The 22,389-nt window shown below is 46.3% G+C and overlaps 1 protein-coding gene across 4 annotated transcripts in view; it reads left to right on the forward strand.

The window, feature by feature from the left end:
* DGKG (diacylglycerol kinase gamma) overlaps window positions 1-22,389 on the forward strand; it is a 214,335-nt gene that overhangs the window by 102,736 nt on the left and 89,210 nt on the right. For all 4 annotated transcript variants that reach the window (XM_025375538.1, XM_025375539.1, XM_025375541.1 and 1 more), the window contains 4 exons: window positions 944-1,029; window positions 5,673-5,762; window positions 6,934-7,094; window positions 16,285-16,349. In XM_025375538.1, the coding sequence (XP_025231323.1) occupies window positions 944-1,029; window positions 5,673-5,762; window positions 6,934-7,094; window positions 16,285-16,349 (402 nt within the window). The remainder of the gene's footprint in view (window positions 1-943; window positions 1,030-5,672; window positions 5,763-6,933; window positions 7,095-16,284; window positions 16,350-22,389) is intronic.

Raw genomic sequence — 22,389 nt, forward strand, 5'->3', positions numbered from 1 at the left:
CATACAGACACCCTCTTAGAATGTTTCTTAATGCATAAAATGAAATAATAAAAGGTAACCAGGGAAACCATATCAAAAAATAGTTATCAAAACAGTAAAACAAATTAGTGATATGAGAATATAGGAGCTTCACCAACACATTAAATAGGAAGACCCAGACGCAGGTCTAATAACTACCGTAAATTCCGAGCAGTGGTAAGCATGATGGTGCTATGAGACATCTGCCACAACCGTGATGAAACACGAACATGCCTGTGATTTTGACCGTTGACAAAGTCATGGCTATCGTTCAGACCGCTGTGGTTTGTTGCCTACATGCTGAATTGAAGGAAATACTACTAATTTCAGTTTGAGCTTAGGGAAAATAAGAATGTAATATTTTCTCCTCCAAGTTCATGGCCCTCTGAATCCAATCCACAGAACACTTGGAGGTTCATGGACCCCAGGCTGAGCACCCTGCTCTCCAGGGTTAAGGCTCCGGAGAAGAGAAGGGCATCACTCCACTCACTGTGGCCCGCAGGAGAGTGAAGTGAAGATCCAGCAAATTCAGTGCATCTCGCTTACCAGGGCGGATGTCAGGACAGAGTAGGCGGGAGAGCCCGAGAGGAGTGAAAACACTGGAGGCTATTTGTATTGATGCCAAAATGCACAAACTCTGGACTCCTCGGCATAACTAGTAGAGAATTTCTAGAAAACCATTTTCCATTTGTGTTGAATGTTGATTCAGATTCTCCTTGTACAAGAATGGGCCCCTTGGCCTTGGCTCCATGTTCAAGGCACTGCATAGTAACTTCTGGTCTCAGAACATTGAGTGACCCTTTCAACCGCAAAAGGAACTGAGGTCTTAACCTACTCCTGGGGAACAGGGGAGACTCTGACTCAACGTGTATCGATGTCAACCGCAACCTAGTAACAAGTCCATTTTGGCCTTTCTTCTTCCCAGGTTGAATTTTTTCCATGATACTCCAGACTTCCGTGTTTTGGCCTGTGGTGGAGATGGGACAGTTGGCTGGATTTTGGATTGCATTGGTAAGCATGGGCTGAGAGGGCCTTTGCTGCTTATTTATAGTAAGCATATTTACAATCGGCAGAAGGCAATAAAAAAGGAAGGGACATGGAGCCATGTCTGTTCATCCTTGTATCTTCCCCTGGACCAAGACTTGACTAAATATTTGCTTTGGGTGGAAAAAAATAAAATTAAGAAATAAGACAGTGAAATGATTCCCTCCGATACAGAGGTAACAGTTTAGTTTCAGGCCTTCCCTATAAAGCAGATCTGTCATGGCTGGTGTTTGGGCAGTGGCAGGACAGGTCAGATCTGGGTGGTGGGAGGACAGGAGTGGAATTCTGGGCAGATCCTTTGGGGTGGGTAAAGGCAAGAGAACTAAGCATAGATCATAGCCTGGGACAAATCACCTTGAGATGAACAGCCGGAGCCTGAGTCCAGAAAGTGCATCTGCAAAGTGCAGATCAGTGCAAGCAAAGAAGGACCACACTGAGCTGTGTCCTCTACAGTACACTTAGATAGCAAGGCCCAGGCTGGAAGGCTGGTAGCCTGAGTTCTACCCAGCTCTACCTGGATCTGTGGGTCCTCGGACACATCAGCCCCAGTAAGTGATGGAAACTGACTGAAATTTTGGGATGGAAGCAGAGTCAAGATCTAACCCTAGAGAACCCAGACAAACACTGCAAAGTGTAATATAGGTACAAGAAAGCGGCTGGGGGGAGCACTGGGGAGGACAGTCATCAAAGTCGGAGACTGGGCCCTGAGCGATGAGCCCTGGGCTTTCCATTCTTCGTTCCACAAATGCCGCCTGTGCCCCACGATGGCTCAAGCTCTCCCCAAGGCACTGGAGATACAGCAGGGAATGAAGAGACAAAAACTCCGCTTTTATGGAGCGTACCATGTAGAGAAAAGAGACAGACAATGAACAACTAAATAAGTGAGACATAGTATGTCAGGAGGTGTTTAAAATACAGCAGGGAAGAGGCACAAGGAGCTCAAGGCGGCAATCTAACACCTCACAGAGAAGACAACATTTGTGTGGAGATCTGGAGGAGCGGTGAGCCACATGGATACCTGAGGAAGGGCAGTCCAGGCAGAAGGAACAGCAAAGACGAAGGCCCTGAAGTGGGAGCAGGCCTGGCTGCTGGAGGCAGGTCAGCATGGCCAGAGCAGAGTGGATTCAAGAAAAGCTACAGAGGATGAAGCAGAGGTGATGAGGGACCAGGTGACTAGGACATATAGGGCATTCTATGGAATATGGCTTTTATACTGGGAGGGTCCCATGACATTGGATGGTTTTTAGCAAAGGAAGAACATGACAGATTAAGAGAAGAGGGCAGAAGTGGGGAGATCGGTTAGTAGGCCACTGCAGCAATCTAAGAGAGAGATGTCCAGGGCTTGGACCACAGTAGAAACAGAGGGGTGGTGAGAAGGAGCCAGCTTCTGGATGTCTTTAGAAGGTAAAGGCAATACAATTTGCTGACAGACTGGATATGGGAGATGAGAGGAAGAGGGGAGTCAAGGATAAGCCAGGACTAGACCGTGACCAGGGCAGAGAAAGCTGTGCCTCCAGGGGTTGTAAGTAGACCACCTAGCTGGGTGAGAAGGCTGCAGGACTGTACACCTGCCGCCCGCCACTCCCCCGGGCACTTTGGTTGCCATGGACACAGCCCTGCCAAGCAGCCACCCACGCTCTCCTGTCACCTTGGGCTCTGGAGCTGTTTGTGGGAGGAGGGAGGAGTCCTCTGGGAGCCAAGGAAGGAAAAGCTGATCTGCAGAGGGTGGATGGCTGCGGTACTGGACTACTCACACAGCTCCCTCCCCACCATGAAGGAGAAAGTAGGCTTTGGCGAAGAGCTTTATGCAATTCATCCGCAGAGGACACAGGTGATAAAAGCTGCTCAAAACAGAAAGAAGATCACAGAAGGAGGAAGAAACATTAGTTTTTTTCACAGGTTAGTGACCCAAAGAGAAAAAAAGCAGAAGTAAAAGGGATAACTGTGTAAGATACTCATCCGTTCACTCTCATTTAAGCACTTGTTCAGTGCTCTCCAGTGTCCCTCCATGGTCCCCTCTCTGATCTGTTCTCTCCCTACACCCATAGCAATCTTTCCTGCATGTCACTGGGTGCATGGTGTGCGTAAAGCACACCAGTGGCTTCCATTATTCTTAGAATAAAGACAAAACCCTTGAAGTAATCTACAAGGCCCTGGGTGACCCAGCTGCTGCACACCCTTCCAGCCTTATTTCTACCTCCATCCCTCTCCATCTGGACTCAGACCCTTGGGCGTTCCAGTCTCCCTTGTACCTCAGGGCCTTCGCACAAGTTGGCCACCCTGTTTGCAGTGCTGCCCCAGCCTTCACTCAGTCAGCTTCCACTTCAGATCTCAGCTGACATGTGGCTTCCTCAGGGGAGCCTCCCCTGACACACCCACCAGCCTCAGCCACCTTCTTATAGGACAGTGCTCCTCTCTTTTCCAACGTGAATGTGAAATGATGCATTGTCTCCATGGATTCCTCTTTAATATCTGTCTGTCCCACTGGACAGTAAGTAAGCACCATGAGAACCTGAGCCACGGCTTTTTCGCCCACTCTCAGAGCTGAAGCACCTAACACTGCATCTGCGTATAGCAGACTTCAGTCGATATGTGTGAAGATGCTGTGAGAACAAGACCCAGCCTCCCTCGGGGAGGTTACAATACATTCAGGGAACAAACAAGGAAATAATTACAAGAGAGTACAATGAGATCATTTCTGGTGCTAAGGAAATATTCTGACGAGGCACCAGGTCCAGGCTGGGGCAACTAGGGAGGGCCTCCCAAAGGCAGCTTCTGAGCTGAGCCACAGAGAGCTTTGTGCTTTAAGGAAGTGAAAACACTTGAGAATGGTTGACATGTTGTGTGGGAGGCAGGATGTGCAGAAGGGTGAGGCTAGGGAGAAAGGCAGAGCCTGGTTCCTGGGCCTACTGTGGCAGGCTATGGGGCCATGAGGATCCACACAGCCCCATCCCATAAGTGAAGGCAGTGAGCCAATTCAAGAGACTGTGGTTCGTGGACTGCCCTTCTTGGTGAAAGCATGGGCGACACACTAGGAGGGTGGAACTGGAGGCGGAGAGAGCCAAGAGGAGGCTGTTGCAGCGATACCAGTGGGAAGGAATCATACCTGCATTCAGGCATCACCATGGGGATAGAAAGAAGAGATTTCTTGGAGATCCGTTAAGGAGACAGCACATAGAATGTGATATGTGAATGGATGTGTGGGGGGAAAAGGAAAAACCCAGGGTGGCATACAGGTTTCTAGCCTCAACACCATAAGGACAGCTGACCTGCCAAGGTGGGGACACAGAAGAAGGGGCAGACACAGGAAACAAGAGCCTTCTAGGCAAAGGGAGCAGGCTATGCAAAGGCAGGGAGGCGGTGCTCCAATCACATGTTCTGAGGACAATGAGAGAGGCCATTGCATTGCTCTGCTGTCTATCTCAAGCCTTCCAGTGGCCATCTCAGTCCTGGGTCTCGCCTGTACTCAGCCATTTCTGACATAGGTCAGACAACCTGGAGGACCTACAAGCTCCAGTTTGCCAGGGCAGCCCTAGCTTGAGCCTCCTCTGCTGATTCCTGCATCTCTCCCAACCCCACAATCACATTGCTCACATCCAGGGGCACCATGAGTGCTGAGGTCTCATGGAAATACCCACCCAACCCCAAAACTGATGGACACCTGTGCCCCCTTGAGCTCTCCCAGCCTAGACAATGTGCCACGGTAGATCTGAGACCAGATGAAAACATGTACTGTTATGCTTTCTCTGGTGGTTCTATCTGATGTCCTTCACAACTATCAGAAGAGGAATGATTAGGAATCTGTGTCATTGCAATCCTGAGAGGTGTGGAAGTGAGAAACTGGTGTAGGGGCCAAATAACACCTGGAGGTTTTGTTTGTTTAGCTAATGTTAGTTTTAACTTTTAAACTCGAATGGTGAAAAGTTGAAGGTGAGCATCTTCAGCTTGTCCAATGTCCCACTATTCCCTAGTGTCCCAGCCCCACCTGTTTTACTAATCTGTGTACCTGCCTAGCCCCTGAAGAGAGGAGGGGAATGGACTCAGAGCCATAGAGATCTGGGCTTGGATCCTGGCTCTGGAATTACTTTCCCTCTCTCCCATTGAAGTATTGACCAAGCCTAGCTCCTGCAATCAGATGAGATTGAGCGTGTTCAGGGTAGGATGGTTGTAGACTACTTTCCCTCTCTCAGTCTCAGTTTCTTCAGCTACTTGAAGGAGGATAATACCTTGCAAGGTTAGGCTGAGGAATAAATGGAGTAAGTGCTGATTATCATTAAGGATTAAAAACTTGCAACTTAATGTTTTGGGGTGTATGCTGCCACCCCAAAGGACAGATTTAGGATGAAATTTGAATAAACATGTGCAAGTTGCAGGGATACAGATTTAGCTGAATATAAAACACAAATGGACAGATTTAACTCAATTAGTGGTGGTTAACATGCTGCAGATGGGATAGATGGCTTTAGGAAGTAGTGTGTTTCCCATCAGGGTGGTATTCAAACAAAGAATGCTATGGAGGGGTTCAAGCATCAGATCAGGAATAAAAAGACAACTTAAACATTCTATAGTCCCATGGCATATGGTCCTCTGTTCCTCTGTGTGTCTTGCAGATAAGGCCAACTTTGCAAAGCATCCACCAGTGGCTGTCCTGCCTCTTGGAACAGGAAATGACCTTGCCCGCTGTCTCCGCTGGGGAGGAGGTGAGTTTGCATGCTAGTGGTGCTACCCTGGGAACAGGTGTTCCTGTTGACAGAGATGCTCTACAGAGCCAGCTGAACTTACCCTTTTGTGGATCACATTCCGCAGTGTAATACAAAACTCTGTAGTCATGTCAAGCCCATGACCCTTTCTCTGCCCTCCATCCCATGCTGAATCTAGAAGAAAAGCCCCTCTTCGGGGCTCTGGGAGTTTTTGCTCCCTCACCCCCATGTTTAATATCATCCTGAAACCGTCAACTTAGAGCCTGCTTTCCCCAGTAGAAAGCAATCAACTCTAGAGTAAAGACAAAGTCTCATGTGTCCCATCCCCAGAGTCCCATCCGAGAAGATGCTCACTTAGATGTTTCCTGTGTGAAATTCCTTCTCCCACAAATGGCTGATCTCCTGAATAAGGACTAAAACTGAGGACCAAAATGCTCCATCTCCAGTTACTTAGCGTCACTAGAAGCATTCAGATTATCCTAAGCCCCATGGCCATGGTCCTTCATTTTGAAATTTCCCTAAGAGGAAACACAGAGTGGTGACCAGTTTATAAGGCAAGGGGCAGAGAACTTTGCAAACTGCAGTAGCCCCCATGGAGTTGGGCATGCGCCAGAAAGTGGAGAAGTTCAGCTCAACACATGGAGCAGACAGATCAGGCTGCCAGCCAGGAAAAGGGTGGGAACTCCAGATGGCTGATAATTCAGAGAATGAGTCAAGACCAGGCAGTGCAACGGTCAGTGTTCAATGATCGGCCATGCTTGGTGGGCAGTGTCAGAGCAAGCAGGACCCAGGCCTAGGGGCCATCTTAAAATTCTGCCTGCCACACTGTCCATCTCCTACATGACACAGTCTCCTACATGACATCTGCTGTTCTCCCATGCAGAGACTCCCAGCCATCCAGCCCACCGCTTCTCCAGGGTTTGCTTCAGCTACACAAGCCTGCAACCTTTAGCCAGCACCCACTCCCTGCCCTGCCCCCAGCATCTTAGTATTTTCAATTGTCCTCCCCTTCTATGTGGTTCAGGGAACATTAGCGTCTCCAGCCCACAGACACAGTGGGGAGTCCCCTAGTCACAGATGCCCTGGGCTTACCTCCCCTGACAACTACCTGTGCATTAGCAAGAGCACTGCCTTTCTGCTGTGGTGGCAAATGCAGTGCTGTCCTCCACAGGTTATGAAGGGGGCAGCTTGACAAAAATCCTGAAGGACATTGAGCAGAGCCCCTTGGTGATGCTGGACCGCTGGCATCTGGAAGTCATCCCCAGAGAGGAAGTGGAAAACGGGGACCAGGTCCCATACAGCATCATGAACAACTATTTCTCCATTGGTGTGGTGAGTTGGTCAAGGATCACCTTTCTGCATGGAAGAGAAATGCCCAGGAAGGGTTCCAGCCTTCTGCTATCACCTCTGGGTCCCTAGTGTCTACCTGTCTTACCTGCCCCGCAGCCCTGACTTGGGTCCAAGCATTCTGAAACTTGGCCTGAGTGTGGACACCCTGATTGTACCCCGCTTTATTCCCCGTCTCTTGTTTAGGGAGGAAGTTCTTTCCTCCGTCATTTTAACTAACACAGGAAAAGACTGAAAATTTTTCAAAAGACATATTTACTCCTTCTGTAATTTGTAGCAGTCATAGAAAAGCAACACCAAGAAATAACCAGGGGAAAAGGTTGGTAGGAAACTCTCACATGAGCTTCAGGAACTGGGAATTCTGATCCTCAAAGGAGGACCTTGTGGTCCCAAGCTGCCTTTGGCTGGCTTAGCACTCAGATATCCTTCTCTCCTATTCTCTCTTCTCTCAACCCATTCCACTCCCTCCATGTGCTTCATAAACCTCTAGGGGCGTCTCCTCCCAACTGACCCCTTAGGCTGAAAGTTATGAGCCTCCTTGATGCTCCCACAGCCCTTATGCTCACCCCATTCATGCACACTCTGCATTAGATTGAAGGAATTTGTTTAATGTACTTATATGGTACCCCCTACCCCCATGCACACACATACACTCCCACAATGCAAAGACAGCACTCTGTTCCTTTTTCATCCACTAGCCCCAGCACATCTAGTGTAGCTCAGCTTCTGGTCCAAAGAGGATTGGGGTGGGAACTGCTTCCCAGGCTGCTGTGAACAGGATGGGAACGGGAGGGGAGAGATCAATCATTTCTATAAATGAAGCTGGGGGTTGGGAGGGGGTGGGGGTGCAACAAAGAAATTTACTTTCTCCAAGAATGACAGAATTGGCCAGGTGCAGTGGCTCACACCTGCAATCCCAACACTTTGGGAGGCTGAGGCGGGCAGATCACCTGAGGCCAGGAGTTCAAGACCAGCCTGGCCAACATGGTGAAACCCTATCTCTACTAAACATACAAAAATTAGCTAAGTGTGGTGGTGGGTGCCTGTAATCCCAGCTACTTGGGAGGCTGAGGCAGAACTGCTTGAACCTGGAAGATGGAGGTTGCAGTGAGCTGAGATCATACCATTGAACTCCAGCCTGGGTGACAGAGCGAGACTCTGTCTCAAAAAAAAAAAAAAAAAGACAGAATTATTGAACTATTTATTCTTTTTTTCAACAAATATTTATCAAATTTTTTCCCTAAACTTTTATTTTAAGTTCAGGGGTACATGTGCAGGATGTGCAGGTCTGTTATGTGGGTAAACGTGTGCCATGGTGGTTTGTTGCACAGATCATCCCATCACCTGGGTACTAAGCCCAGCATCCACTAGCTGTTCTTCCTGATGCTCGCCCTCCCGCCACATCCCCACAGGCCCCAGTGTGTGTTGTTTTCCCCCTTGTGTCCATGTGTTCTCATCGTTCAGCTCCCACTTATAAGTAAGAACAGACACTAGCATTTATTGAGTACCTGTGTGCTCTCTGCAGTGCTAGGCTGTACATAGTCCAGTCCTCACAGTAGTCCTGCAGGTATCATTATCCCGCTCATCTCACTCTACAGATGAGGCTTCAGGACCCTTGACTCGCATGGCAGTGCCTTGCTCTGGAGCCAGGTTCTCTCCGCTCTCTTCCCCTTTCTTTGGAGTTGTGCTGCCTAGTTTCACATGCGTATGAAACAGACCAATTCTCTGCCCCAGACTCTGTGATACCTGCACTCCTCAACCTTGCTTAGCTGTGTTTCTTTTGAAATTTTGGTATTTTAATTTTTTTAAAAAGGAAAAAGAAGGAGAAATGATAGGTGGCTTGAGGGGATAGCAAGTTTAAGTGAAAGGCTGTTTTGTTTTGTTTTGTTTTGTTTTGTTTTTGAGACAAAAGTCTCACTCTGTCACCCAGGCTGGAGTGCAATGGCACGATCTCAGCTCACTGCAACCTCTGCCTCTAGGGTTCAAGCAATTCTACTGCCTCAGGAGTTGGGGATAAAAGCATGCACCACCACACCCAGCTAATTTTTGTATTTTTAGTAGAGACGGGTTTTCACCATATTGGCCAGGCTGGTCTCAAACTCCTGACCTCAAACGATCCACCTGCCTCAGCCTCCCAAAGTGCTGGGATTACAAGCGTGAGCCACCGTGCCCAACCTAGGTTTTACTCTTTTAATAAGAAGGCTAAATAGAGAACCATGGGAGAAGAAAGGATTAAAAATAATAATACCTTATATTTACAGAAGGATTTAAAATTTACCATATTCACAGATATATTCTGAAGGGCGTTATTATCTCTATTTTATGAGTTAAGAAAACAGAGACTCAGATTAAGGGATTTGCCTTCATTTTCTGATTCCTAATCCAGTGCTCTTTTTCTGTTACTAAAGCAGAAGAGGGAATCATTGCTGAGCCCATGATGAGGTTCTGAGAGGGTAGAGGTGGTGGACTGGGAGCAAGTGCCCCAATCTGATTCATCCCACTGGATCCCCGGCCTCAGCTGAGGGGCAGCTTTCCCTAGACCTCTTCCAGGTGCCCCTCCAGTGACCCATGCAGATGCCCTCCCTCCTCTTGCTGCTCAAAGGCCCCTCTCCTTTTTGGACCGGCTGCTGAGGCTCCACTTCCCCCAGCAGGAACATATACAGCCTTCAGCTCCTGCAAATTAGATGTGACTGACAGGTCCGGGGTTCTGGGAGCGTGGGTTTCCCATCATTACAGTTTTAAAAACCTCATGTCTTTTTCCTGTAGTAACCAGAACACAACTTGCTAACATTTATTGAGTACCTACTGCACACCAGACATAGTTTCCCTGCCAGTGGATGCAGGCATTATCCATTTGTGTTTTGTAAGAAGGAACCATAGCTTAGAGAGGTACAGGAACAAGTTCAGGCTGGTGAGTGGCAGAGCTTGGAATCATAATAGTTGAGCTCTAAAGCCAACTGAGCTGTGGACCACTGAGCTTTGTGCCTCTTTGAAGCCCCCTCCATCTTCATGTTGCCAAATGTAACATGGTTTGAGAGAGGGGAATCTCAAAATTTAGTTGTGGTGGCTCACCACCACCTCTTATCAGAAATGTAAATTCCACCCCCGCAACAGATGCTGATTCGTATTCCAACTCAGTAGGTCTGGGTGAGGTCCGGCAACTGGCATTTTAACAAGCCCTTGAGATCATTCTGAATCAGATGGTCCTGACCAAGTTCTCAGGGAGTGAAGACAACCTACTAGAGCAGAGAATGGTCAAAGGAAGTGGCTCTTCACTGGCACGGAAGCCGAAACTGAAATAAATGGAAAGGGAAGCAGGGAAGGAGGGGAGAACTAGCCCCTCTAAGCAATGGGCTGGAAGCCAGAGCTGAGGAGCAAGACTGGCAGAGCTGCCTGGGAACTTCTAGACAGCAGGTTACAGCGCAGCTGCCTGCAGAAGCTTCAGCCCCACCTCTTCCCTTTATAACACACCCTGCTCTGGCTGACAAAAACATGGTTCCCGACACCTCCCTGTCTCAACACAGTGCCCTGTAATAAGATGGTCCTCCTTAGTATCTGCTGACCAAATGGATTAACACATGAAGAGGAATGGACAGCCTTCCCTCAACTAAATAGCCAAGCCCTAAACCCAAGAGCCAAGACTATTCAGTAATCATGGTTTTAATTTATTCTAGCAAAAAAGTAGGAAAAAATGAAGGAAAGAAGGAAAGGAAGGAAGGAAGGAAGGAAGGAAGGAAGGAAGGAAGGAAGGAAGGAAGGAAGGAAGGAAGGAAGGAAAGAAGGGAGGTAAGAAGGGAGGTAAGAAGGGAGGTAAGAAGGAAGGAAGGCCTGCTGGCTGGCTAATTAATTGTCCCCAAGGAAATGCATATAAACAGATTCTCCATCACTCTCAGTGGTCAAGATAATTTACCTACCCTGGGCTGACTTACAATAACCCAATTTATTCATCTTTCCAATTGTGAACAACTTCACAATATCTTTCTCTTGATTTTTTTCATACACCTTTAGCTTATCCATGTTTAATATTATATTGCAGAAGAATGAGAAACCAGGGCTGTTCTCATCTCATTGGTGTGCCCTTGGCTTTCTCTCAATAAAATGTTTGCAGGGTTTGTATGCTCGCTCTTTAAAAGTTGAAAAGAGAAATTCTTGAGAAAACAAGTAACCAACACGCAACCCTAACAGAGTCTGGGGCTGACATTTGCAGAAGGTCTTGCTCCCTATTTGACTTCCCAAACTTTGTAAGAGAAGTAGGTGTGTAAACCAAGGAAGTTTTACTTCCTTATGATGATCAAATAGAGGTGGACTCCATTGGCAAAGAGAGCCTTGCAAGGTCTTTGCCTCTTTTGAAGGACTTAGAATATCTTATGATATCAAATGTCTGTTGCTTTGTATTTATAAAGATGATGACAATGACCCCTGACACAGTGCCCCTGGGTGCTATGGATAGAATTTTCTCTGATGAGTTTACTGGGACCCGTTGACGCCAATAGAACCCACTTAATAGATAAGGCAATAAATAAGGCAGGGTCTCCTGGCCTCTCCAAGGAGTGACTGTGCTCTCATTGCTTCGAGAGCCCCATCCACACATCAGATTCTCAACAGTGAGAAGCTAAGATAGTTGGCCTTATCAGTCCTTCTAACCGACAATATCTACCGGCAGGGGATTTTAAACACAGTCATTCAGGATGCCACTTCCTCTGACTTCTCTGGCCTGCTCCTCCCTGTTCTTTATTTTTGGATTAGCAGAAAATGTCAGGATGGCCAGGTATCAGTGACAGGAAGTTTGAGACTACAGAATAATTCCCAAGGTATGTGTAACTCTGAACTCCTCACAAGCTCTGCTTTCATGAGCCTTAACAGGACGGGTGAACAGCTAATCCCTTGATTCAGTGAAATCTATTTCTGATGCTAGGGGAGCCCAGGGGCCAAGGAGAGGCCACAGTGGTCGCACTGACCCACACACCATTTTCCACTTTGCAGATCATTCCTAGCTATCACTAGACAAGCTTCTCACCATGATAAGCATCCTACACATAGGGAATTTCTCAACAAGGCATAATTTTTCCTGGAGATTCATGGATTCTGCCGGCACCAAGTTCTTATTTGTCACCTGTGAGAGCCATGAAGATACTAATACAGTGGGACTCCCCAGAGGGACACGGACAAGGGTCTACACCCTTTTCCATTCCCCAATCTCCCATAATTTTCAGACCAACCCAAATTCAAATAATCTGCCTTATGGTCTCCTTTCCATCTTTTTATCTCCATAAATTGCCAAAGTGACTTAGACCTGCGTTATCCAATATAACAGCCGTCAGCCACATGTGGTATGACGTGCTTGAAATGGGGCTTGTCTTAATTAAGATGTCAAGTGAGCTGTAAGTATAAAATACACAGTACATTTCAAAAATGTGATATAAAAAATTTAATGTCTCAATAATGTTTCTATTAATTCCATGTGATAATATTCAGGGCTTATTGGGTTAATGAAAATATACTATTAAAATTAATTTCAGGCCGGGCATGGTGACTCACACCTGTAAACCCAGCACTTTGGGAGGCTGAGGCGGGTGGATCACCTGAGGTCAGGAGTTTGAGACCAGCCTTGCCAATGTGGTGAAACCCCGTCTGTACTAAAAGTACGAAAATTAGCCGGGCATGGTGGTGGGCACCAGTAATCCCAGCTACTCGGAAGGCTGAGGCAGGAGAATCACTTGAACCCAGGAGGCAGAGCGTGCAGTGAGCTGAGATCATGCCACTGCACTCCAGCCTGGGCAGTGGAGTGAGACTCCATCTCAAAAAAATAAAAAATTTAAAAAATTTTTAAAAATTAACTTCATCTCTTTTTTTTTAAATTTTTTATGTGGCTACTAGAAAATGTTAAGTTACATTTACATATGTAGCTTACTCTATATTTCTATTGGATAGTACTGGCCTAGACATTCCAATATCTCAGAGTCCAGATGACTGCTGCATGTACTTGGAAGGGTCCCAGATTTCTTTGTCCACCCATGTGCTTGGAATTGTAGTTCAGGAAAGAGGCCCTATGTCCATACCTTCCACCATCTCCTCTTCACTCCACACCTGAAAGAAAGACCTCAGATAGCAAGGCTGTGAGAAATGCTATCATCACTTCCGTGGATTTGTAATTCCCATCTGCCGCCTTCAGAACAGAAGTCTCGCTTTGCCTTAATTATCATCAAGAAAGGGTTTATACCTTAGTAACCAAGAAAGGGTTTGAACCATCGTAGCCCTGGTTTCCCAAATTTAAATGAAGTCACTACTGATTGTAAATAGGCTCAGGTCATTGCCTGACATAGAAGCTCCGGAGAGTGAAAGTGAATCTCGACTCTCTTTTTAATCCCCAGGTAGAGAAACGTGTTCAGAGTCTTTACCGTCATAGCCTTTTTAAGACTTAGAAAAGGCGCTGCTCTACTCTCCCTTGCTACTTTGTGTATTTGCCAAGGGATTACATTGTCAAATTAGGGACCACGTGCTTCACTAATAATGTTTTAAAGGCTGGTCTTTGTGAAAAGCAGCTTTGCAAAACCTAGTTATGGAAAAACCATGGACAGCCAGAACTCTACGGAAGGAGGGGGTCTGTACATGTATCCCAGAGAATAAAAGAGCTGGGAGTCAGTCAGCAGTATTGGGGGTTGGGGATAGTGAAGTACAAATTGTGCCAGGCAACATGTGATTGCTTTTTTCTTCCCTCCCCTCCATTTTTTTCCTGACAGAAGAAAATTAGTGCTTCAAAGGAATAGAAGTAGATGGAATATTTTCATGAATTTTAGAGAAGTATTTGACAAATGTCATATGAATCTTATTGAGGGTGTTCACTGAAATTTGCTGAGAGAGTGGGAGGTGGGCACAGTCTGGGAGCATGAAGTGCTGTTGCCCAGGGAAGCAGTGCAGGATGGACAGGCCTTGGGGACAGAGGCCTCCCTGGGGTCTGCACATCTCACCTGTGCACCCATGGGGATGCCTCTCCAAGACCTTAAACTCTTAATATATCTTAAACTAAAAAATAAATCAGCCAGGCCTGGTGGCTCACGCCTGTAATCTCAGCGCTTTGGGAGGCCAAGGTGGGTGGATCACCTGAAGCCAGGAGTTTGAGACCAGCCTGGCCAACACGGTGAAACACTGTCTCTACTAAAAATACAAAAAAAAAATTAGCCAGACATGGTGACAGGCGCCTGTAATCCCAGCTACTCAGGAGGCTGAGGTGGAAGAATCTCTTGAACCCGAGAGGCGAAGTTTGCAGTGAGCCAAGATTGTGCCACTGAACTCCAGCTTGGGCGACAGAGTGAGACTCTATCTCAAAAAAAAAAAGCTAAAGTTTAAATTTTAAATTCTCAAAACATCATTTTAGCAGAGAATGTTTGCCAATCACAAAATAAGCCCATCTTTCTCCTCTTGCCCTGCCACCTTTCAGTTGTGGGCTGGTGGACTCCTGTGCCTGGTGCACCTCACCACACAGAGTTCATGCTCGAAAAGCTTCTTCATAGAACTATACCTCTTGATGCTTAAAAACACACACAGAGGCTGGGTGCAGTGGCTCACATTTATAGTCCCAGTACTTTGGGAGGCTGAGGCAGGGAAGATCACCTGAGGTTCGAGACCAGCCTGGCCAACATGGTGAAGCCCTGCCTCTACTAAAAATACAAAAATTAGCTAGGTGTGGTGGTGGGCACCTGCAATCCCAGCTACTCGGGAGGCTGAGCCAGAAGAATTGCTTGAACCTGGGAGGCAGAGGTTGCAGTGAGACGAGATCGCGCCACTCACTCCAGCCTGGGTGACAAGAGTGAAACTCTATCTCAAAAAAAAAAAATTAAAAATTAAAAAATTTTAAAATTTTTAAAAAACCACACAGGCAGAAATTTTCATATAAGAAACAGAATTAATATGCATTTGATGAAAATTGACTGCATGGAATTTCTGGTGTCTTGTAGCCATGTATTCCAGTAAATGGATTTCTATATTTTTCGTTGCAAAACAAATCTAGTCAGCTCCCTGATTTCTGTGTCACCCCCCATCTCCAGTCCAATTAGCCTGTTTATTTCTGAAACCCAGCACCTGCACCCGAAGTGCCAGCATGGGGCGTGAGCAGTGAAGGGGTGTTACACATTCTTCTGCTGGGAAATGAGACCAGTGTCAAGGGTGGAAGATCGAGTTTGAGGAGGAAAGACGAGTTCCGTTTCAGGTTTGAGGCTTAGGGTTGGCTCTAGAGATTGAGACTTTGAAGCTATCACCATTCAGATGCTGATAACAGCTGCGAGAACTCACAAGATGGCCACAGTGTGGAGTGGGGGCCACAGGTAGAACCCAGGGTTAGGAAGTTGTGGTCAGAGGATGGAGACCCCAGGAGCACAGTGTCATGACAGCCTCCTAACTGTGAGTGCTGGAGTGCAGGGGGCCGCTAGTGGCAAAGGGATGTGCTCATAGGAGGGCAGTGTCCACACGGTGTAGTAATGACTCTTACTGGTCTTGGAGAGAGTCCTTCGAGTGAAGTGATCAAGAAGCAGAAGCCAGAGTTTAGTTTTCTTTTATTATCTATTAAGCATGTTATCCAATGCCACTAATTATTTCTATTGGTGTGGATGGTTAGGACTTAATATCTAATAGCATCTACCAATGTCAGGTTTCTAGTGTTGACAATATTCTACAGTTATATAAAATGTTATTATTGAGGGAAGCTGAGTGAAAGGGACCTAGGAACTCCATGCTATTTTTGGAACTTACTGTGAGTCAAAATATTCCAAAGTAAAAACTATTTTAAAAAGAATTATTATGGAAAGTGATTTCCAGAGACTCATGCTCAGCCCCAGACACAGGGTCCTATGCTCACAGACTCTCAGTCTCCCCAAAGAGCAAAGGCTTTCCCCTCCACTCACCCCTGAACTATCTGTTCTCGGCGGGCCTGGGCTAGAGTGAAATAGCAAGGACTCCAGAGGCTACTGGCACAGGCTGTAAGAGTATTGATGATGCTAGCTCATCCCCTTGGAGGCAGTGTTGAGCCTCTATTGGTGCCGCGGATGTGACCTGGAGCCCCACCATGCGATAGAGTCCCAGGGTTGGCATGACTCAGCGAGGGCATGTGTGTGTCCCTTCCCTCCACACTGCACTGTCATGACCACTCACCAAGGATCTGCTTTGTCTCTTTCACTTTCAGGACGCTTCCATTGCACACAGATTCCACGTGATGAGAGAGAAACACCCTGAAAAATTCAACAGCAGGTAAGTTGCAGGCCCGGCTGCACTGCCACCCACCCAGTGTGGCCCTGGCGGAACAGAGGCCTTTCACCTGCTCTCCGGAAATGTTCCCAGCCAGGGCCTCCAGGGACTTGGCCTTCCTGCCACATTGCCGGAAGGAGGGTTTCCATTTCCAAGAAAAAAAAAATTTTCAGAAACTTGGCACAGGCTAACTGCCTGTCCTCTCCCAAAAGATCTGTGCAAAGGGAGGGGCTGGGAAGCAAGAGGTGGGTATGAAGGGCCTGCTTTTGCAGAGGAGGAGGTGGGAGGGTATCTGCCCTTGGCTAACTGGAACCCCGTCCTGAGTCTCTTCTGCTTCCGAGTACAGCGCTTTCAACCCCAGCCCCTCATGATTCTTTTGTGGAAGGGTGGGGAGGCTGGAAGAGACCCTAGCTTCTGTCGGTCTCAAATGGGAGGAGGTGGCAGCTCCGGGGCTTGGACCAGGAGGCCCAGAAGGGCGTCTCCTTGGCCTCCCCCGACAGCAGAGGGCAGCAGCAGAGAGGTACCTGCAAAGGCCGGAGACCTGGAACCCACTAAGTCCCAGCCTCAGCCTGGGCACTCTGTGAAGTTGCCAAGTTAGGTTCAGAAATGAAAGGAAAGAGGAAACGAGGTCATTTGCAAACGAAAGCAAACCCTTCTTCCTTGTAGGAGAAAATTTGCCAGAACTGAGTTGTGACTGACATATAGCTACCCCTTTCTCCCTCCTTCCTTCTTTCTCTCTTTCTTCTCATTGGTTAATTTTCATTCTTTCTTTTTCTTTGCTGTACTATTTCAAGATGACCACTATTTTGACACTGTTCCCACCCCAGCCCTAGGTAGGTGAGGAGGAGGATGGATAATGATTTGGACTTTGTCTTTGAACCTGAAGATGTTGACTTTTGTTTAGCCCACAGAATTGTCTTTATTTATTTATTTATTTATTTTATTTTTTATCTATGAGACAGAATCTCACTCTGTCACCCAGGCCAGAGTGCAGTGGCACAATCTTGTCTCACTGCAACCTCCTCCTCCCAGGTTCAAACCTTTCTCCTGCCTCAGCCTCCTGAGTAGCTGGGACTACAGGCGTGCGCCATCATGCCCAGCTAACTTTTGTATTTTTAGTAGAGATGGGGTTTCACTATGTTGGCCAGGCTGGTCTCAAACCCCTGACCTCAAGTGACCTGCCCTCCTCGGCCTCCCAAAGTGCTGGGATTACAAGCAAGAATTGTCTTTAAAAGAGAGGTTAGAGCGTTCACTGAAGACATTCATTTAAAGCCTGTACCCATCATTTTCAGCACTTGCCATTTTCACTCCTACTCTTTGTCCTGACCCCACAGCCTGAGAGGTCAACCAATAAGAAGGAGGTCTTTTCAGAGGTCAGATATTGAACACTGCAGCTTCAGGAAGAGTGATCTATGAGATGTGATAGTAGCTGAATGAACCTTTTAGGAAGTGCATCCTATCACAGCGTCTTCTTGCTCTCACACGCACAGACTCTACACACTCACTGCACGCTAGGAACACGTGTACTTCCAGCCCCTGACACTGTAGTCACAAACGTACAGTTCAGGTGATCACCTTTAACAATCTTTTGCACTCCCAGATATACACAAACCACTTTTTTAAAAAGTACTCCTCTTCAACTCATTCCTCAGACTTTTAAAGTCCTCTTTCCACACAAGTACCTTTTTTTTTTTTTTTTTTTTTTCAGTGGCATCTCACTCTGTTGCTCAGCCTGGAGTGCCGTGGGGCAATCTCGGCTCACTGCAACCTCCACCTCCTGAGTCAAGTGATTCTCCCGTCTCAGCCTCCCAACTAGCTGGGATTACAGGCGCCCGCTACCACACCCGGCTGATTTTTGTATTTTTAGTAGAGACAGGGTTTCACCATCTTGGCCAGGCTGGTCTCGAACTCCTGACCTCAAGTGATCTGCCCACCTCAGGCTCCCAAAGTGCTGGAATTACAGACTTGAGCCACTGCACCCGGCCTCACACAAGTATCCTTATACGTACTCATGCGCATGTACCATACACTTGTGAAAGCCGTGGGGCTCTGTTCATTCATTCATCCATTCATTCAACAGATCTTTTGAAAACATAATGCACACCAGGCACTGTTCTACAGGCGTTTTGGACAGACCCATGTAGGGGACTCACAGCCCGGTGCTGGAAACAGGCTGGCAAGCAGATGTGCAGAATGGTTTGTGTTAAGGGATGTGACTAGAAGTGACCTATGGGAGCAAAAACCAAGGACATGAAACGTGGCATGGAGGGTTTTCCAGTGACAGAGATGACTGAACCAAGGCACAGAAAAAGAGGAGGGTAACACAGGGAGAAGGAAGCAAATGTACGAAAAGATACGAAGGAGTGAGAGGGTACAGTATACTGTGGAAGAGCAAGATGTTCAGTGTGATCAGTTGTATGGTCTCGGCAGGGGAAAGAAACCAAACCTCTGTAATTCCCAGAAAGCAAGGAAGCAGAGGGAGGGAGAAATTTCTCCATATGCCAAAAATCAATAGGCAGGCCAACATATGACATAAATAGAGCAATCATCCATCACCCACATGATTAAGTACAATTAGAAAGACACATCAGTCAGACAAAAAAAAAAAAAAAAAAGATTGTAGTGTGCATTTTAATGCAAAGTATGAACAAATTCACTGTGATCTGTAGAACTGTTTTTCCTTCTCCCTTCCGAGATCCCATAAACAAGACTACTCTCTGAGGGTAGGTTCTCACCTCACTCTTCACCTGATTGAGGTCAAGGTAGCATGGGTGACGTGGTGACAGGCACATGGATTTGCACGTAAACCTGTGTGCTTGCCTAACATCTGAAGACAGAAGGGCTGAAGTAGCACCTATTTCACCAGGTCACCAAATGCTTCCTATGAGGAGCTTTGCATACATACTGCTTCTACCCTGCCTATTCGCCCGTGTCTAAAATACCCAGGAGTGCCCAATTTGTCCACTGAGAGGCAGGCAAGCAGCCATTTTCTTCAGGCTTCCTTATTTAGCATTGGAGATGGTTTTAAATAGGCAGGTGGTTGTTGCCATGGTTACCCCATTACACCAGCGGCTAAACTTAGGAAGGGCCGCAAGGGATAGGAAGAAAGCTTGATACCCAGGATTTGGAAATGTAAACGGTATTATCAAACAAGGCTTATTTTACTCAGCTTAACTTAGGTTCTCCAAAGAGTAGTTACTGCTTGGCTGAAAGCCCTTTGCCATTACTGCCCAGGTTTGGACTCTCAGGGATAACCTTGAGGTTAAATCTTGGGAGTTGTCATTGCTGTGTTTTGTTCTGTTTTGTTTTGTTTTGTTTTCAGCAAGGGAGAGTGACTAGTCAGGGCTAGAACTTACCAGGAAACCAGAATCATTCACATTGCTGATTCCCTTTTCTTGGCTATTCTAACAAGAATTCTTAATCTGGGACCCAAGGGCTTCAGGGGTTTTGAGAACACCTTGAAATTGTACTAAGGTATTGAATGTATTTTTCTGCAGAGAATGTCTATAACTATCAGAAGATTCTTAAAGGAACCTATACTCCCCAAATGTTTAAAAGTCACAGGTCTGAGGCCTCTTTGAATCCTAAGAGGCATCAAATTATGACTCAAATGTTGGGGTTTCAGGAAATTCCTCCTCCATGGCCTCTCTATATAGGTTGTTACCAGGGAGGATAGTAGATTCCAGAAAACCAAGTTATGTTCCCTGAGGGAATAGTTTCGTTAACGGAGCAAGAACCAGAACCGAGGAGGCAGGAATATGAGCCATGTGTGATGGACAAAAAAGAAAAGACCTTTCAGGGCAGAGATGGGGTTATTTTTTGCCCTGTCTACCTCCTAGTTATCGATAGGCTAATTATTAATTGCTAATTGAGGAATGTTAGGGAGATTATCATCTCACTGTTGGCATAAAGAACAAAAGAGAAATTCGATTCAACTGAGATTCTGAAGTGTTTGAAAGTGATCTGGAATAAAGGGCACATAAGACATGGCCCCTGCCTTCAAGGAACTCATAGTCTAGCAAAAGAAAAGGAAAAATAGTGCTCAAATATTTTTTACAAAATTATTTTAACATACAAGGTGGTTACATTTCACAGGTGATACAGTATACAGGAAGTTGTATAATATATAAGAACTTATTAATGGTCATATCCCAAACATCATTTGCAAATGAATTGTTTTCTTTTTAAGGGGTATTTTTGGTCGTGTTTTTTTGTTTGTTTGTTTTTGTTTTTTTTTTTTAGAAAGAGTCATTCTGTCGCCCAGGCTGGAGTGCAGTGGTGTGATCTTGGCTCAATGCAGCCTTTGCCTCTCGGGTTCAGGTGATTTTCCTACCACAGCCTCCCGAGTAGGTGGGATTAAAGGCACGCACCACCATGCCTGGCTAAATTTTTTTCATATTTTTAGTAAAGATGGGGTTTCACCATGTTGTTAAGCCTGGTCTTGAACTCCTGACCTCAAGTGATTTACCTGCCTTGGCCTCCCAAAGTGCTGGGATTACAGGTGTGAGCCACCACTCCTGGCCAAATTGGTTGTTTTAAGTGTAGCAATAGTGTTAAAGGGGAACCTAACTAAGAACTGTTATAATTTTTTTAGCTCCTCCTAGCAATATTGTTAAAGGGAAACCTGACTAAGAACTGTTTCATCTTTTAGCTCCTCCTAGATGCCAAGTGGTGAACTAGGGTCTTTAAATACATTAAATTATTTAAATCACAAAACAACCTTACAAGATAAACATTAGCATTCCCATTTACAGATAAAGGAACTGACGCTGGAAGAAACCAAGTCAACTAACAAAAGTCATGTATTTTTTAGGCAGTGGGGCTAATTTAATTTCTGACCTAGCTCTTCACTCCAGAGTTCAAGCTCTGTTTCCTGCAACTGCTATCTCCCGTGGATTTCATTGAGCAAGCACTGATGTATACCAGACACTCTGATAAGTACTTTATACATCACCCCACTCATTGCTCACAATAACATGCAAGGGTAAGTGCCACGGTCCCCATTTTAGAAATGAAGGAACTGAGGCTAAGGAGGATGGAGTTATGGTTGGCATCATCTGCCTTTATGGATTGTCTCTATGGGAAAATGCCTGCCCAGTTCCAGAGGGAAGGAGAACAGGTACACCATCCAGTCATACATTGTATGGTGTGAGTATCCTCCCTGTTTCCATGTCCACAGCAAGGAGCAGGACTGGCTATATGATCTGTGTGGCCCAGTGCAAAAGTAAAAAAGGTGAGGCCCCTTCTTCAAAAATTATCATGAATTTCAAGCCAGTGACAGCCAAGCATTAAACTAAGCACTGAGCCCTCTTAAGTGTGGGGCCCCGGGGTCCACGTCTCACACCTATGAGCTGGCCCTGCCTAGCAAGGAGAGAGGAATTAATAAAAGGACACATTTGCCAATAGTCACGGAGTAGAGTGTTTGCAATAAAGTCAAAAGAATGGAGGAAAGAGGGTTTCAACTTAGAGAGAAGGAGAGGGACTCTCAGTCCCACAGACAGGCGGCAGTCAGTACTAGCAGAGGAGACAAGAATCCCATCAAAGTCTTCCAGATAGCCAAACCCCAGCCACCATGAAGTTTCCAGATTAAGTCTCCATGAAGAGTTTTGCCATACGAAATCTATACATAAAAACCACCTAATTCTAATGTCACTGTCAGTGAGTGTCTAGAAAGAGAAGTCTAAGCATGGAATGTTTTCATTGTTGGTTAGAAACTCAGAGTACTTGAGGAATGTGTTACTCTAAACCTGTTGAGTGTATCCACTTGACTATGTCTCTCAGCAGTTGAGGCTGAAGCAAGTTATTTCCTGTTAGACCCTTCAAAGGGACCGAAGCAGTGCTTCATTCCTACTAGAAGCTGACCACCTTTCTCAAAAGCCCTTGAGTAATTAACAGGTTCTGAAATATTAGCTTTCTTGGAGCAGGTCCCATGGAGTCACTGATGAGGGGCTCCCCAGAAGCCCTAATGTAGCTTGAGTTTTTAAGAGGTTGGAAATATACCTTGTAAATAACTAAGCACTTAGTAACTATTTATAGAAGAAGA

The sequence above is a fragment of the Theropithecus gelada genome, chromosome 2, assembly GCF_003255815.1.
Source record: "Theropithecus gelada isolate Dixy chromosome 2, Tgel_1.0, whole genome shotgun sequence".
NCBI classification, from domain to species: Eukaryota; Metazoa; Chordata; class Mammalia; order Primates; family Cercopithecidae; genus Theropithecus; species Theropithecus gelada.